Here is a 15,590-nt window from a genome sequence, read left to right as displayed (position 1 = left end):
TTAATGACATTTTCATAAATGAAATTGTGCTTCCCATTGATTTGCATTTTCATGTCACAGGCTTTTTTTTTCATTTTTTTAATATTCAGTGATATATCTGTAGTTAATGTTTCTTTAAATACACTCTAGCACCAGGGAGCCCTCATATTTAAGGAGCCTTTGCTTTTTATGGTGCAAAGTATTTATTTGAATCACCACTCCCTATTTCTTTGTTTTTATATAGTTGTTCTTAAAGTGGGATACAGCTAGTATAGCTGAACACATTCACCTTCTACCTTTTGTTTATTTCTGTATAAACCTGTGGTTTTCATTGTTACTAAGCTCGATTTATGAATCAAGGATACAGAAGCTCATTTATAGATCAGTTCTTTCTTTTACGTTGTTCATGCAACGTGCTAACCTCTCATGGGGCATGGGCTTTTTTGGAAGTAATTTTTCCCACTGACTTTTGTGATTAGAGGAACTTATTTGGTTGCAAGATGATCAGTAACTCTGGAGAGCCCAGTCCAGGGTGGGAAAACAAAGGCCACTGGTCCTGTCCTTGAACAGGTGTCCTTGCTCTTAGAACCAGGTGAGCTGACTGAGTATGGCTGGGGCCACCAGGGGTCCTTCAATTAACAAGACTTTGTGAAAAGACCCAAATATACTTCTGTAGGAGCTGGGAACTGAACAGCCTGTCATGAAGCATTAACAGTGAGTGTTGTGGAACAGCCAAGGCTCCAAACATTCTGTTTGGTGATGCTTCACATTATATTTGACTGTGGTTTCCATTGTTACCTATGGCCAAAGTCTTAGGAAACAGTTGAATCACTGTCTTCGTATTGGAATGGATCCCAAGTCTTATAGCCTATCCCTTCCTTCTTGCACTGGCATTTTCCTCCTGGGTTGACACTGGTCCTTCAGGTAGGTGTTGGGGTTCAGGAGCACTACCTCAAAACGTGGCATCTTGGCATTTGAGAAAACAGCAGAAGCGGGAAAGTTACTCCCAACCTTTCTCCCCTGAAGCAGGTCATAAAACCCTCATCTGAGAGGTGCCTTCTCTATACACAAAGGAAGGGAACATCCTTATCTCAGAAGATGAAGGATCACACAGAAGAAATAGGTCTTGCTAAGTTCCCCTCAGTTCATTGCCATTAGAACATACTCATTTTGTCCAAATCTATTTCTCCACGACTGTTCAATCTTCATCAAACCTAGCATTACAATACACAAATTTAGCCATTTCTTTGGGTCTTCATTTCCTTACGAAGACTCCTGTATCATGTAAAACTTACATTAAATACATTTGTATGCTCTTCTCTTGTTAATGTGCCTTTTGTTACAGGGGCCTCAGTCATGAACCTACGAAAGTTAGAGGAAAAATATTTTTTTATCCTCACATAGGGGGAGTGTTGGCTTCCAGATAATCTGCTTTCTTAAGACTTCTAGTAAGCCTCCCACAATGACATGGGGCAGAGACTGGGCTGGGGGGCATTTGTGGGCAAGCCCTAGTATTAGACTCCACAGCTCCTCATTCCTTCTGCTCCCCATCTGGTGCTCCATGTCAGACCCCACACACTGAACATGCATAGAGCTTATGGCTCACTCTTGGCTTGAGAGTTTCCATTTCAGTCCAGGCTGCTTCTCCTTCTCCCAGAAGCTCTAAAGTTTCCCATGCAAATTACACACCTGGTGGTCTGCCCCTGCAGACTCAGAATTTCTCAGGTGAGTGGCAGATGAGCAGCCCTATTTGGGAGTTTTGAAGGACATTTATGCAGTGTCTCCTTTTATATCCATTGGCATATATGATTTGCTTTCCCTTGGGTTATTTTTAAATCACTTTTTTATTCCTCAAGTGGAAATTGGAAGAGGAAAGAAGGAGCCCCTAGGCCTCCAGAGTGTCATGAAAAGCCACCCCCTTTCTGTAGGATAATCTGCAGATGAATATTTGAGAGTTGCTTACCACTAAATTCTCCCATCATCAGAAGCCCATCTTTTCTGTGCCGCCCTTCCTATTCTCAATGACTACCATAGTCTGTTTTACTCGTGGCTTCCTGGAGAAATAATCAGTAGGAGCTGATTGGAGTTTTGCCAATGCGTAGAAACAGCGGGGCACGTGCGCCATGACTGGGTGTGCTGCTCCCAGTGGCTTGTGTCTTGTGTCAGACTAGGGTGTGTGTGTGTATGTGTTTTCTTCTCTTTCTGATTATTGCCCTCTTACTACACCCACCCCAGAATTAATTTCCCATCAAAATGCTGAGAGTGAAAAAGGGGTAGGTTAGTTAGAGGTTTTAAGTAAATGGTTTACCACCACAGCTCATTGACAGCGATTAAAATGCAAATCCTCTCACTCAGTAGGTAGGATGGAGCTTTGATGTATCCTTTTGTGGAAGGCAAGAATCAACAGCTGACGTGGTAATCAGGACTCATCAGCAGAAATTGCTTCATTTCTATGCTCTCAGGCAGTTTTGTGAAGCACTGAATTTGGGGAAATAGAAGCAGGGCACTGGAAGAAAGAGCGGGCTCTGCCAGTCAGTCCTGTGTGATGGGGAGAGAATTCCCAGGCACAGAAGGCTGCTTTTCTGTTTGTGGCGGCCTCTTGCTTGACTGTGTTTGACTTAGGATAAAAACTCCAGTTCTGCTCAAAGAACGAAGGTCCGAGGTCCCTCCCTAAGAATAAAACTGCTTGTGCAAAAATTATAAATGTAACTGCCTTTGTAGGACTAACAGATTAGTCATAAGCTTAGAAATGAAGCTTAGGAGTTATGCAGCTGGAGGCCACAAGATTCTAAACCATCCCAATTGCTCCTAGGTAAAACTATCACTATTGTAAAACCTAAGATTGGTGCTTGAGATATTTTGCAGACCCTGTACTGGAGGGATCAGCTGGTGCCACCCAGATCGATGAACTGGCTCATCTGATCTTGTGGCTCCCACTCAGGAATCGACTTAGCACAGCAGGACAGCTTTGACTCCTTATGATTTCATCTCCGACCTGACCAATCGGCCCTGGCCCTCTACCTGCCAAATTATCCTTTAAAAAAAAAAAAACAAACCAGTCTCACGAGGTCAGGGGTTCGAGACCAGCCTGACCAACATGGTGAAACCCCATCTCTACTAAAAATACAAAAATTAGCCAGGCATAGTGGCGCACACCTGTAATCCCAGCTACTCGAGAGTCTGAGGCAGGAGAATCGCTTGCACCCAGGAGGCGGAGGTTGCAGTGAGCCGAGATTGTAGCACTGTACTCCAACCTGGGCGACAGAGCGAGACTTCTTCTGGGGCGGGGCTGGGGGAAATTTTCAGGAGACTGATTTCAGTAATAATAAAACTCTCATCTGCCATTTAGGCAGCTCTGTGTGAATTAAATTTCTTTATTACAATTCCTCTGTCTTGATAAATCTGCTGTGTCTGGGCAGCGGGCCAAATGAACCCAAAGGGCGGTTACCAGAAGATATAATCAGAAATTCTGAGGGTTACTGCAACTTGCGGAAAGATGTCGTGCCACAGGTTCTCCTGTATCAACTACATTCTGCAGCTGGGGTTTTCAGCTAACTTAAGACAATGTGAAGACAGTGAGTTCCAAATGGGTCATGAATGGATTTAACTTAGAATTTAAAATTTATGTCAGGGAGCATTTGTGTCAAGAAATGAGACAAAGGTGATATATATGAATTCTCCAAAACATGAGGAAAGATTTTTTTTTTTTTTTTTGATATGAAATTTCACTCTTGTGCCCAGGCTGGAGTGCAATGGTATGATCTCGGCTCACTGGAACCTCTGCCTCCTGGCTTCAAGTGATTCTCCTGCCTCAGCCTCCCAAGTAGTGGTGATTACAGGCACCTACCACCACACCCAGCTAATTTTGTATTTTAGTAGAGATGGGGTTTCTCCATGTTGGCCAGGCTGGTCTTGAACTCCCGACCTCAGGTGATCTGCCTGCCTTGGCCTCCCAAAGTACTGGGATTACAGGCTTGAGCCACCGCGCCTGGTCAAGGACGGATTTTTGGTCTAGAGCTGTGCCGTCCAGTACTGTAGTCATGGGCCACATCTGGATAGGGAGCATTTGAAACGTGGCCAGGTCAAACTGAGGTGTGCTATAAAGATGACATGTAAATAGGATTTTAAAGAATTAGAAAAAGGGAATGTAAAATAACTCATATCACTGTGTAATATTGATTTCATATTGAAATACAATTTATATTGGAGTAAATAATATAGTAAAATTGACTTTTTTTTTTTTTTTTTTTTTTTACTTTGTGGCTATTAGAAACTTTAAAATTTTAAGTGTGGCTCATGTTCTATTTCTGTTGGGCAGCACTAGGCAAGATTTCATCATCATTCTCCAGTCTGCATAGGGCTCCTTGCTCCCACTAGAGGGAGGTATGTTCCAGCCTCAGGAACTCTGAGGCTAGCGTGTAAATAAATGCCACTGCTTTCGAATGAACTCTTAAAAAAGAAGCACCAAAAAAAGAGCTTAAGTTTTCGCTTTGTTTTAATCCCGTGTAACTCTGATGTTTCTAAAGGTTGCAGTTTGTGTGAAAGTGAAGCCAAAACAGAAGAGGGAAGAGGCAGAAAGTTTTTCTACTCTCTTTGCCCTAATGAATTCAGAGGTTTCTGTTACTTCTTTGTTTGGATCACAGTAACTTGTCATTTGTTTGCCAATTGTTCCCTTGGACTTGAGTCTGTGTGTCTGTGTGCAGTGTAACACGCAAATAGGTGCGTGCACACACGCATACACAATGTCGTCTTGCATACAGCGGTCACAGAGAGGACCAGTGCCCTACTGTAATCACACACCTCCATGGCACACCCAGATCACTTGGAGTGCACTGTAGCTGGGGCTCCTGGAGGTGTGCCATGTGTACCCGGGGCCGGTGTGCAAGCCCCTCCCTTGTGTATTGTTCTTAAATGTTGCCTGTGGTCTGACGCTTGGCTTGCTGTTTGCATCTAGTGTGTGTGAATCTGCCCCTTGATCCTACTCTGAACCCAGCATCATTTCATGATTATATTTTAGTGACAGCACTCTCTCCTGGGTTTCCTTCTGGGTAGCTCCTTTTTGGTTTCTTGTGGTTTTTCTACTTTTGTTGATCTGATAAGCATTAATATTCTCCATTCTTGTCTATGTACTCTTTGTCCTTTTTGAGGGGGGGAATCTCAGTCATTCTGGTGGCTTTGTGCCACCCTTATACTGAGAACTCGTAAGTCTTTATCTCCAGCTTAGAGCATTCCTTTGAGCTCCACCCACACCCATGCAGCTGCCTACAGGACATCGCACCTCAGCATCAGCCCCCACAGCATTCCTTCCTGCATCAATTCACTCATCAGCACTATCGTCCTTTCTTATTCTGTGTTTGTCTATCTTCCCCAGTCAACAGTAAGCCCCAGGAAGACAAAAGCCACACCAGTCTGGTTGCATTTCATTCCTAGTATCTTGTACTGTGTCTGGTTATTGTACATCCTCAAGAAGTGTTTGCAGATATTATTTTATCTTTTGTTTCAAATCAACTGTATTGTTTACTTATATACATGCTCATTACCATTATATGACTATTTTATTATATTTTGTTAGCATTATATCATAGTGGATCCAATCACCATATTTTGTGGCAAGTCTGTGTCAAAATTTCTTTCTTTTTTTTTCTTTCTTTCTTTCTTTTTTTTTTTTTTTTTTTTTTTTGAGATGGAGTCTTGCTTTTGTTGCCTAGGCTAGGCTAGAATACAATGGTGCAATCTTGGCTCACTGCAACCTCTGCCTTCCGGTTCCAGCGATTCTCCTGCCTCAGTCTCCTGAGTAACTGGGATTACAGGTGCCTGCCACCACACCTGGCTAATTTTTGTATTTTTAATAGAGGTGGTGTTTCACCATGTTGGTCAGGCTGGTCTCGAACTCCTGAACTCGTGATCCGCCCTCCTCATTCTCCCAAAGTGCTGGGATTACAGGCGTGAGCCACCATGCCGGGCCCAAAATTTCTAACAGCATGTGCACGTGGGCCATTTGCAGTAACCCTTCCCATGTTTTCCTGTGTTGGAAACTCTTCTCCCTTGCTCTCTCCTTTTGTGACCCTTATTACAAGCCAAATTTCCATCAGTGGCTCTACGTATTTCCAGGAACTTAGGTCACAGAACACTGGAAAGCAGGGTCAAGCAGTGTGGTATGTTTCCGTGCCTGCAGCTTAGTCCACCGGCTGCTTTTCCAGGACATAGTCCAATTCCTTTAGTGCTTCAGCTCTTCAGCCAACCCAATTTTGTTTAGATTTGTGACTAACGAAGACTTTTTTTTTTGTTGGTTTGTTTTGGTCAGAACATGAAGAGGAGCTGGACCAGGAATTTGAGCTGGAGACTGACACTTTATTTGGAGGATTAAAGAAGGTACAAAGTGGATGAATAAAAGATCTGTTTTCAAACCTGGTTTCAATATTTCACATCACGTTTGTATTTGGAGTCGATCCAGGTATCGTATTCAGCAACAATCTGGAATGAGGCGTCCTTTCTGCTGTAAAGGTGTGAGTGTGCTGTGTTGGGGAAGGCATTCCCAGGGTCTGTATCTTCTTGTCCCCTGTTCTCTTCTGAAGATACCAGAAATGTGATTAACCTTATCAGTTAGGACAGTTTTCACTTTTGGAAAGCTCAGAAACTTCCTTCTTGACCTAGCCAGATCCATCAGAATCACATGTGGCCCCTGGACACTCCTACACCGACCGTTGGCAGCTGCAGAAACATCTTTCTTCTGGCCTCTGAGTGTCCCTGGCTGTTCACGCTGCTGCACAGCGTGCTGGGAATTCACATTCCTCCTCCCTCTGGTGGGGCGGTGCCAGGGTGCTGGCTCGCTTGTCTTCAGCAGCAGCTCATTTTGTATTTTGTCTACTTTGGTAGCAGGCAGAGTGGCCACTGTTCTTTCACATACCCACGTCTTTCTAGATGTGACCAGTAGCACGTCTGTGCTAGAGTATATATTCTGGGTAGGGTACCACACCCTTCTCTTCCAATTGAGAGATGCCTGACTACTTTTTTCTCCCACCAGAACCCCTGTCCTTTTGAGGCTGGAGTTCTTCTCATTCTTCTCCATTCAGTTTCTTAGGGCCCCATTTCAGTTACGACTTGGACTGTGGAGGGTCCAGGGCCCAGCTCATGGTGTGGGCTTCGGGTCAAGACTGATTATGGGCTGCATATTTGTTTTTCTAAGTATTTTTATATGTTTTTAAAATGTTATCAGAGCATTGTTTTTTTTTTTGTTTTGTGTTTTCTATTTTTACTTTAAGTATGTAATATACCAAATAAATCATAAATTCAATCAGCCTTTTGTGGGCTGGCTTGGGACATAAAAGACACCTTGCATTCCAGGTTCTGAACATTCTGCTTATGAGTGAACTTTTGCAAGACAGTTCATGTCCAAGTTGGGTACTGACTGTACTAATATTTTTCTCCTGTTGTAAGTTGCAGATCTTACTTGAATTGTAACAAATATAGCTCAATTTCCATTTTGATTTGCTAGGGTAAGCCGTTCCTTTCTCCCAGCGCTGTACAGAGCCATGCATAAGATCCAAGGCCCATGTTTGTCTGGAACTTGGAAGAGTATCCTGCCCTGCGTGGGGTGCCATTCTTGGCTTTCCTTGCTCTACCCACCAGATACTTCCATGAAAACTTAGATGTAAATTGAATTTTCATCCGTGGCATCCATTTCTAGATAGCTCTTCTTTAAATAAGCTCTTTTTAGGATCGTTAGTGAGAATGTAATGTGGGTAGTATTGTACCCACCTCAGAGATGAGGAAATTTAGGAAGCTTTGTCACAAAGTGGAATTTGAGATGTAATAGGAGGTAGCCTTTGTGTGTCTCAGATCTACTCTTTACGACTATAACATTAGCAGATGTCTTACAGCAGAAAAAAAGGTGATTTTTTTCCTTTTAGAATTAAAATTCAAACATTTTAGATAATATTGAAATATAGAATTATGTGCCAGGGGCACAAATAAGCAGACACATTGGAGAGACTTGGAGCTGCAGAGGAGCAGTGGTGAGGCAGCACGAGAAAGGAAACACAGGGTGAGGCCCCAACAAGGTTTGGAGCTGCCACAGATTTCATTATCAAGGGCAGGCTCAGCCCAGTCGTGTGTTGCTACTTCTAGACAAAGGGGCTTTGTCTTCACTGACTTCCCGGCTCCTGTCACTTCATTGGGTCAAGCCCAGCTGCTTGACTGACTCCCTGCAGAGGCTCCAGAGCCCTGCAGAGATGACCACTTCTCAGTGCTCTCCACTCCCCCACAGTGCTCTCCACTCTCCACAGTGCTGTCAGTGCTCTCCACTCTCCACAGTGCTCTCCACTCTCCACAGCAGCTCTCATAACAGGGCTGGGGTTGGGAGTGTTGTTGCTCAGGCCAATTCTGCCTTCACAGAAAAGTCCACGTGGCACAGGCACGTACTCTGGGAGCTCCAAGGATTCAGTCTTTTGCCATCCCGACAAATCTGTCTGTCCATCCCTCTGTCTCTCATTCATTGACAGTGCTGTGAGCGCCTCTCACCTTCTCATCTTTCTGCTTCTCATCACCTTGCATGTGGGGTGGGTGGTTTGGAGCCCTAGAATTTATGGAGGAAATGGTGAGTCCTGGTGGATATCCAGCAGATGAAGGACATTGATATAGGTCCTTAGGATCAAAACAGTCTTTGCTGAATATTTCTTTTCTCAGAGGCTGTAGGAGGTGGCAAGCACATGCTATTTTGGTCCAAATTCTAATCAAAAGAAGATATTAGGTGTGACTAGAAATCATGACCTTTAGAAGAAAGTTTATGTTTTCTGACCAGCCCATCCCTTGAATGTTAGTCTGCAGCTAGATTGGTAAACCTCAGTACTGCTGACATTATTATTATTATTATTATTATTATTATTATTATTTTGAGACAGAGTCTCCCTCTGTTGCCCAGGCTAGAGTGCAGTGGCATGATCTTGGCTCACTGCAAGCTCTGCCTCCTAGGTTCTAGTGATTCTCCTGCCTCAGCTTCCTGAGTAGCTGGGGTTACAGGTGCCTGCCACCAAGCCCAGCTAATTTATTTTATTATTATTATTTTTTTTTAGTAGAGATGGGGTTTCATTATGTTAGGCTGGTCTCGAACTCCTGACCTCAGGTGATCCACCTGCCTTGGCCTCCCAAAATACTGGGATTACAGGCATGAGCCACCATGCCTGGCCGACATTTTATTTTATTTTGTTGAGACAGGGTCTCGCTCTGTAACCCAGGCTGGAGTGCAGTGGCACAATCTCAGCTCACTGCAATCTCCATCTCTTGGGTTCAAACATTTCTCCTGTCTCAGCCTCCCAGGTAGCTGAGATTACAGGCACACACCACCACGCCTGGCCAATTTTTGTATTTTTAATAGAGATGAGGTTTCACCATGTTGACTAGGCTGGTTCAAACTCCTGGCCTCAAGTGATCCACCTGCCTTGGCCTCTCAAAGTGCTGGCATTACAAGTGTCAGCCACCATGACTGGCCACATTTTATTTTTTTAAATATTATTTTTTTTTTTAGAGATGGGATCCTGCTCTGTCACCCAGGCTGGAGTACAGTGGTGTAATCACAGCTCACTGGAGCCTTGAACTCCTGGGCTTAAACAATCCTCCTGCCTCAGCCTCTTGAGTAGCTGGGACTACAGACATGCACCACCATACCTGGCTAATTTTTTATTTTATATAAAATAATTGTATATATTATTTTGTAGAGATGGGGTCTCACTATATTACCCAGGCTGGTCTTGAACTCCTAGCCTCAGCCTCCCAAAGCACTGGGGTTACAGGTGTGAGCCACACTGCCTGGCCACTACTGACATTTTAGATCAGATGGCTGTTGTGGGGAGCTGCTCTGGACATTGTACAATGCTTAGCAGAATCCCTGGACTCTACCTAGTAGATGCTAGCAGCATTTCCTGCCCTAAGCCTTAACAATTTAAAAAAGTGAGCTGGGTGTGGTGGCTCACTCCTGTAATCCCAGCACTTTGGAAGGCTAATGCCAGCAGATCACTTGAGGTCAGGAGTTTGAGATTAGCCTGGCCAGCATGATGAAACCCCATGTCTACTAAAAATACAAAAATTAGCCAGGCATGGTGGCGTGTGCCTGTAATCCCAGCTACTCCAGGAGCTGAGGCACGAGAATGGCTTGAACCCAGGAGGTGGAGGTTGCAGTGAGCTGAGATGGTGCCACTGCACTCTGCACTCCAGCCTGGGCATCAGAGTGAGACCCTGTTTCTAAAAATAAAAACAAAAACAAAAAACAGTTTAAAAAGTCTCCATGCATTGTCAAATGCCCCCGGGAGGCAAAATCATCCCCTTTTAAAAGCAACTGGTCTATAGCAATATTTAAGTGCTCTTAAATGACCACTGTCTTAGTCATGCCAATTTGCCATTCTTACCTTTGCTCATCCTGTTCCTCTTCTGGATTGGGGCTCACGCCTTCCCTGTCTGGCCGTCACTCACACTCCAGATCATAGCTGGCTCCCTGTCGTGGAAGTATTGCCTGAACCTCAAGCCGGCCTTGGTACTCATAGTTCCTGACACTTCCCTGCCTCTCTCTTTACTTCCTTCCACAAATACAGCTTTCAACGAGAGTGTCTCTGTGCTCAAGTCCATATGGAGTGCTGGGGACAGTGGTGAACCAGACAGACAATGTTCCTATGCTAGTGTCTCCTACTAGGGACAAGCTGACCACAAATAAATGAACAAACAATGGCCGCAGACTGAGCTAAATGACATGAAGGCAGTAAACAGGGTGATAGGATAGCTCTGTTTTGGATCAAATTGTGTACCCTATTATGAAAAATTGATTTGTAGAATTTTATTTGGTGTTATCCTTTCTCACATAGATTGTGGGTCCCACAAAAGCAGGGCTGGGATTTAATCATTTCTGTATCTTCAATGCCTGGAGCAGAGTCAGTGAGTATTTTATTGAATTTAACTGCAGGAAAGAGTGAAGTGCCAGGTTGCAGCATGGAGGTGAAATACATCGTCCTCCGTGCCTCTAGATAGCCGTGTAGGTAAGCGGGCGAAGTGGGACAGTGTGTAGAGTCAGAGGAGGGAGAGACCACTCTGGGCACAAAACAATCACAAACTGCCTCTGGGAGAAGGGGCTGTACCTTCACCTGAGCTGCAAAGAATGGGTAGGGTTTGGCAAGATCATCGGTAGAGGAGACGCTGTTCCAGTGGTGTCGCTGTGGTTAGAAAAGGGAAGAACATATTAGGGAAACGGTGACTCGAAGTGAAGCTTCACTTAGGGCAGTGAAAGGGAGCTGGACCTGACTGTAGTCCTCCAATTTTTGACGATGTTCAGGTTTGGAGGATTACAACCCCAGTCAAGAATGCCTTTGAGCTTTGTCATTTCTTTGAGCTTTGTCATTTCTTTGAGGGTAACGCTGATGGCACTTGCCGAGACAACAGATGCGGTGTGGGTGCTTGTGTAGGTGCGGCTGTCAAGGTCTGTTCAGACTCCATATGCTTTGGTTTTTGCATCCTTTTTTGTAATGTTTGCTCTTCCAGGCTGTCAGGGTAAAAGCGCCCCCCGACCCCCCACCCCCGCAGACTCCAGCGTGCTGTGCTAGAGCCTGTGTGTGGCAGGGATGGGGTGAACCCAGTCTTGCTGGGTTCTGGCGTGATCTGTCGTCGTATTTGCCAGTCCCTGTCTGTTACTTCTTACTGGTCTTCTCTCTAGTGATGCCAGGGAGATAGAGGAAATATTTCAGTGCCCATGTTGCTTGCTCGATGACGTAAACATGTTTATAGACAGTGGCATCTGAATCAAACTGATACAAATGAAGTTCTATGTCAGGTATATTGTCATTAATTTTTTTCATTTTATTTAGGATTCAAGATCATAAATACTTGGCATAATAGAAAGAGCACAGGTTTGGAGTTGGATGGGCTTGAGTTCAAATTTGGCTTTGCTACATCTGGGAAAATAATTTACCTCCTTTGTAAAAAAAAAATGTATGTATTTGTTTGAGACAGGCTGAAGTACAGTGGCATGATCTCGGCTCACTGTAACCTCTGCCTCCCAGGTTCAAGTGATTCTCTTGCCTCAGCCTCCTGAGTAGCTGGGGTTACAGGCGTGTGCCACCACACTCAGCTAGTTTTTGTATTTTTAGTAGAGATGGTGTTTTGCCATGTCGGCCAGGCTGGTCTCGAACTGCTGGCCTCAAGTGATCCACTCATCTCGGCCTTCCAAAGTGCTGGGATTACAGGCGTGAGCCACTGTGGCCTGGCCTCATTTCCCTCCTTTTAGCCTCAGGTGTATTACCTGAAACATGGGAATAAAAGGTTATGAAGAGGTGATGGACAGAAAACACCTAGCATGCTTGTGGTTAGTACAGAATCGATGCACAATACATGTTATTGTGGTTATTGTTATTTTTTTCTTCCATGGATGAATAATTCCTTGCTTTAGCACTAAGAATTACTGATTCTTGGTTGGGCACAGTGGCTCATGCCTGTAATCCCGGCACTTTCCGAGGCTGAGGTGGGCGGATCACCTGAGGTCAGGAGTTCACAACGAGTCTGGCCAACATGGTGAAACTCCGTCTCTACGTCTCTACTAAAAATACAAAAATTAGCTGGGTGTGGTGGCGGGTGCCTATAATCCCAGGTACTTGGGAGGCTGAGGCAGGAGAATCACTTGAACCTGGGAGGCGGAGGTTGCAGTGAGCCGAGCCTGCACCATAGCACTCCAGCCTGGGCAACAAGAGTGAAACTCTGTCTCAAAAAAAAAAAAAAAAAAGAATTGATTCTCCCTTTCTAGCAAGGAGGTAATGTTCTACAGAGTGACATTTACATGTAGAGGGGGACTGCTATTGAAAAGAGCTCTCAAAATCCTAATGCATTATAAAGAGTGTTACAAGTAATCAATTCTGTTCTTTCCTGAGGACGCATTTTCCCATGACAGGTTTCTGAAATTGGGGCAGACCTCTAAATAAGCTGTTCTTTCAGAAGTAAAATCAGAAAGGACTTTCCAGTGCCTGTGAGGAGGCTTAGGAAGAAGAGGCAGAGGCAGGCAGGGAAGCTTGAATACGAATGACCATGAACATAGAGAAAGAGGTATTTCTATAAAGATGTAGTTCTTAGCTACTCATGCTTTGCCCATGAAGGTTTTAAGATCTGGCTTATTTATAAATGCCTCTGCATTTTAATACTTCAGGAAAACAACATTCCATTTTGACTCATTTAACAAATGAGTTAAATGTGCACCTGCTGTGTAAGCAGCTTCCAGGCCACGTGCCAGGGATGCTGTGACATTCCAGGCTCAGTCTCTGTCCTGAGTGGGCTCTGAAGTTTTGGGGAAGGTGATGATGTGACAGTGTGCTGGTGGTGCAATAGCCACTGGGGCTTGTAGAGGCAGAGGGTGCAGAGAACCCCACCGGCAGGGACTGAAGGGAGGTGATGGCTGGGCGACGGGAAAGCTAGGTGAAGGGAATAGCATGCCTGACGACCTGGATTTGAGTGAAATAAATTTGACTTGGCTAGAAGGTTGAGTTGTGAGGAGGGCAAATGACTCAAGATAGGCAGGGGATAGATCATAAAGGCCATGGAGTGCCATATGTGGAGTCTGGACTTTATCCAGAGGGCAGTGGTCAGTCATTGAAGGGTTTCAGGTGCCATTTCTTCTGTGGACTCTTTCTGAAGCCCTCTGACTGATTTTCCTGTCTTGCCCTGTCTCTCTCTTCTTTCTCTTCTCTACACACACACACACACACACACACACACACGCTCTCTCTCTCTCAATCTGTTAGTTTTGCAGAGCTAAACGCTTGATTCTACCTTCACCTTTTTTTTTTTTTTTCTCCATACAAAGTCTCGCTGTGTCACCCAGGCTGGAGTGCAGTGGCATGATCTTGGCTCGCTGCAACCTCTGCCTTCTGGGTTCAAGTGATTCTCTTGCCTCAGCCTCCCAAGAAGCTGGGACTACAGGTGCCCATCACCATGCCTGACTAATGTTTGTATTTTTAGTAGAGATGAGTTTTCACTATGTTGTCCAGGCTGGTCTTGAACTCCTGACCTCATGATCTGCCCACTTTGGCCTCCCAAAGCGCTGGGATTGCAGGCGTGAGCCACTGCGCCTGGCCTTCAAGGACCTTTTTAATGAAACAAATAATATTTCCCATGAACTACTAGATAGAAAAGAGAGAGAACACAGCAGGTTACCTGGTGGCTAAGAATTAATAAACAAATTTGCTGTTTATCCATTCACAATGCAGATGCTATTTTTCTTTTTCTTTTTTTTTTTTTTTGAGACAGAGTCTCACTCTGTCACCCAGGCTGGAGTGCAGTGATGTGATCTCGGCTCACTGCAACCTCTGCCTCCCAGGTTCAAGCGATTCTTCTGCCTCAGCCTCCCGAGCAGCTGGGCCTATAGGCACATACCACCACGCCCAGCTAATTTTTTGTATTTTTAGTAGAGACGGGGTTTTACCATGTTAGTCAGGATGGTCTTGATCTCCTGACCTCATGATCAGCCCGCCTCGGCCTCCCAACGTGCTGGGATTACAGGCGTGAGCCGCTGCACCTGGCTGCAGATCCTGTTTTTACATGAGGCAGAGAGCTACAATTCCTATTCCTGTTCTAACCAGGAAATCACTAGCATCTTACGTTTTTCCTACCTGTCTGCAAATTTAAATGTCAGGAAGAAAATCTAGCATGGATGAGACTAGACAAAAGGTCTTGTACCGATGGGTAAAGAGCCGGCATTCTTTGTGTTCACAAGAAGGAAGCAAACCTGACCTTCCATCGCTAATCATGGGTTTTTTTTCTTATTTATTTATTTTTTTGAGACAGTGTCTCACTCTGTTGCCCGTGTTAGAGTGCAGTGGCGCAACCACGGTTCACTGCAACCTCTGCCTCCCAAGTTCAAGCGATTCTCGTGCCTCAGCCTCCCAAGTAGCAGGGCCTATAGGCATGTGCCACCATACTTGGCTAACTTTTTGCATTTTTAGTAGAGACAGGTTTTCAACATGCTGGCTAGGGTGGTCTCAAACTCCTGGCCTCAAGTGATCCGCCTGCCTTGGCTTCCCAAAGTGCTGGGATTACAGGTGTGAGCCACCCCGCCTGGCCAAATCCGTGGGTTTCTTGCCCCTGCCATTTGGAGACCCTTCAACCCACATTCTTTGTCTGGAAGGGCTGGCATGGTACACAGGAATCTGTCTCTGCTAAGCAAGCCTCTCTGGGAAGGGGAAAAACTGTATAAAATCCAATTTTCTGTTAATCAAGACAGGCTGAACATTCACACACACAGCCAAATCACTTATTAATCTGCTCCCATCAGCTGGAGGGAGGCAGGGATATGACAGACATGCTGGAATAATCTTTGAGGGGCTGCGGCTTAATGAAAATGAGTTAAGGCCTAACCTCTGTAAACTCACCGGAATTTACACACATGAAACAAAGCAAATGTTGCCAAGAGATCAATGTTCCTTTACAAGAAGTCCCCAACCCCAATGGGCATGTTCACCTCAACTCAGCAAACATTATCAAGAGTCTACTAATGTTTGAGGGAGTTCGATGGAAAGATGAAGACATTCCCACTGTTGAGAATGGTGAGAAATTTCTCAGTCACAAAGCAGTCAATTTACAAGTCAGTGCTT

The 15,590-nt window shown here is 44.8% G+C and overlaps 1 protein-coding gene across 5 annotated transcripts in view; it reads left to right on the top strand.

Moving 5' to 3' along the window:
• The window catches only part of LOC101008901 (protein-cysteine N-palmitoyltransferase HHAT), a 302,834-nt gene that overhangs the window by 31,441 nt on the left and 255,803 nt on the right, over positions 1-15,590 (top strand). For 4 of the 5 annotated variants that reach the window (XM_031660419.1, XM_031660391.1, XM_031660399.1 and 1 more), the window contains exon 3: positions 6,284-6,351. In XM_031660419.1, coding sequence (XP_031516279.1) covers positions 6,284-6,351 — 68 coding nt within the window. Of the gene's footprint in view, positions 1-6,283; positions 6,434-15,590 lie in introns of all 5 variants that reach the window. The other variant, XM_031660453.1, reaches the window with a different exon arrangement.

This window comes from Papio anubis, chromosome 1, assembly GCF_008728515.1.
Source record: "Papio anubis isolate 15944 chromosome 1, Panubis1.0, whole genome shotgun sequence".
Classification (NCBI taxonomy): domain Eukaryota; kingdom Metazoa; phylum Chordata; class Mammalia; order Primates; family Cercopithecidae; genus Papio; species Papio anubis.
This window is presented reverse-complemented; position numbering and strand designations above follow the sequence as displayed.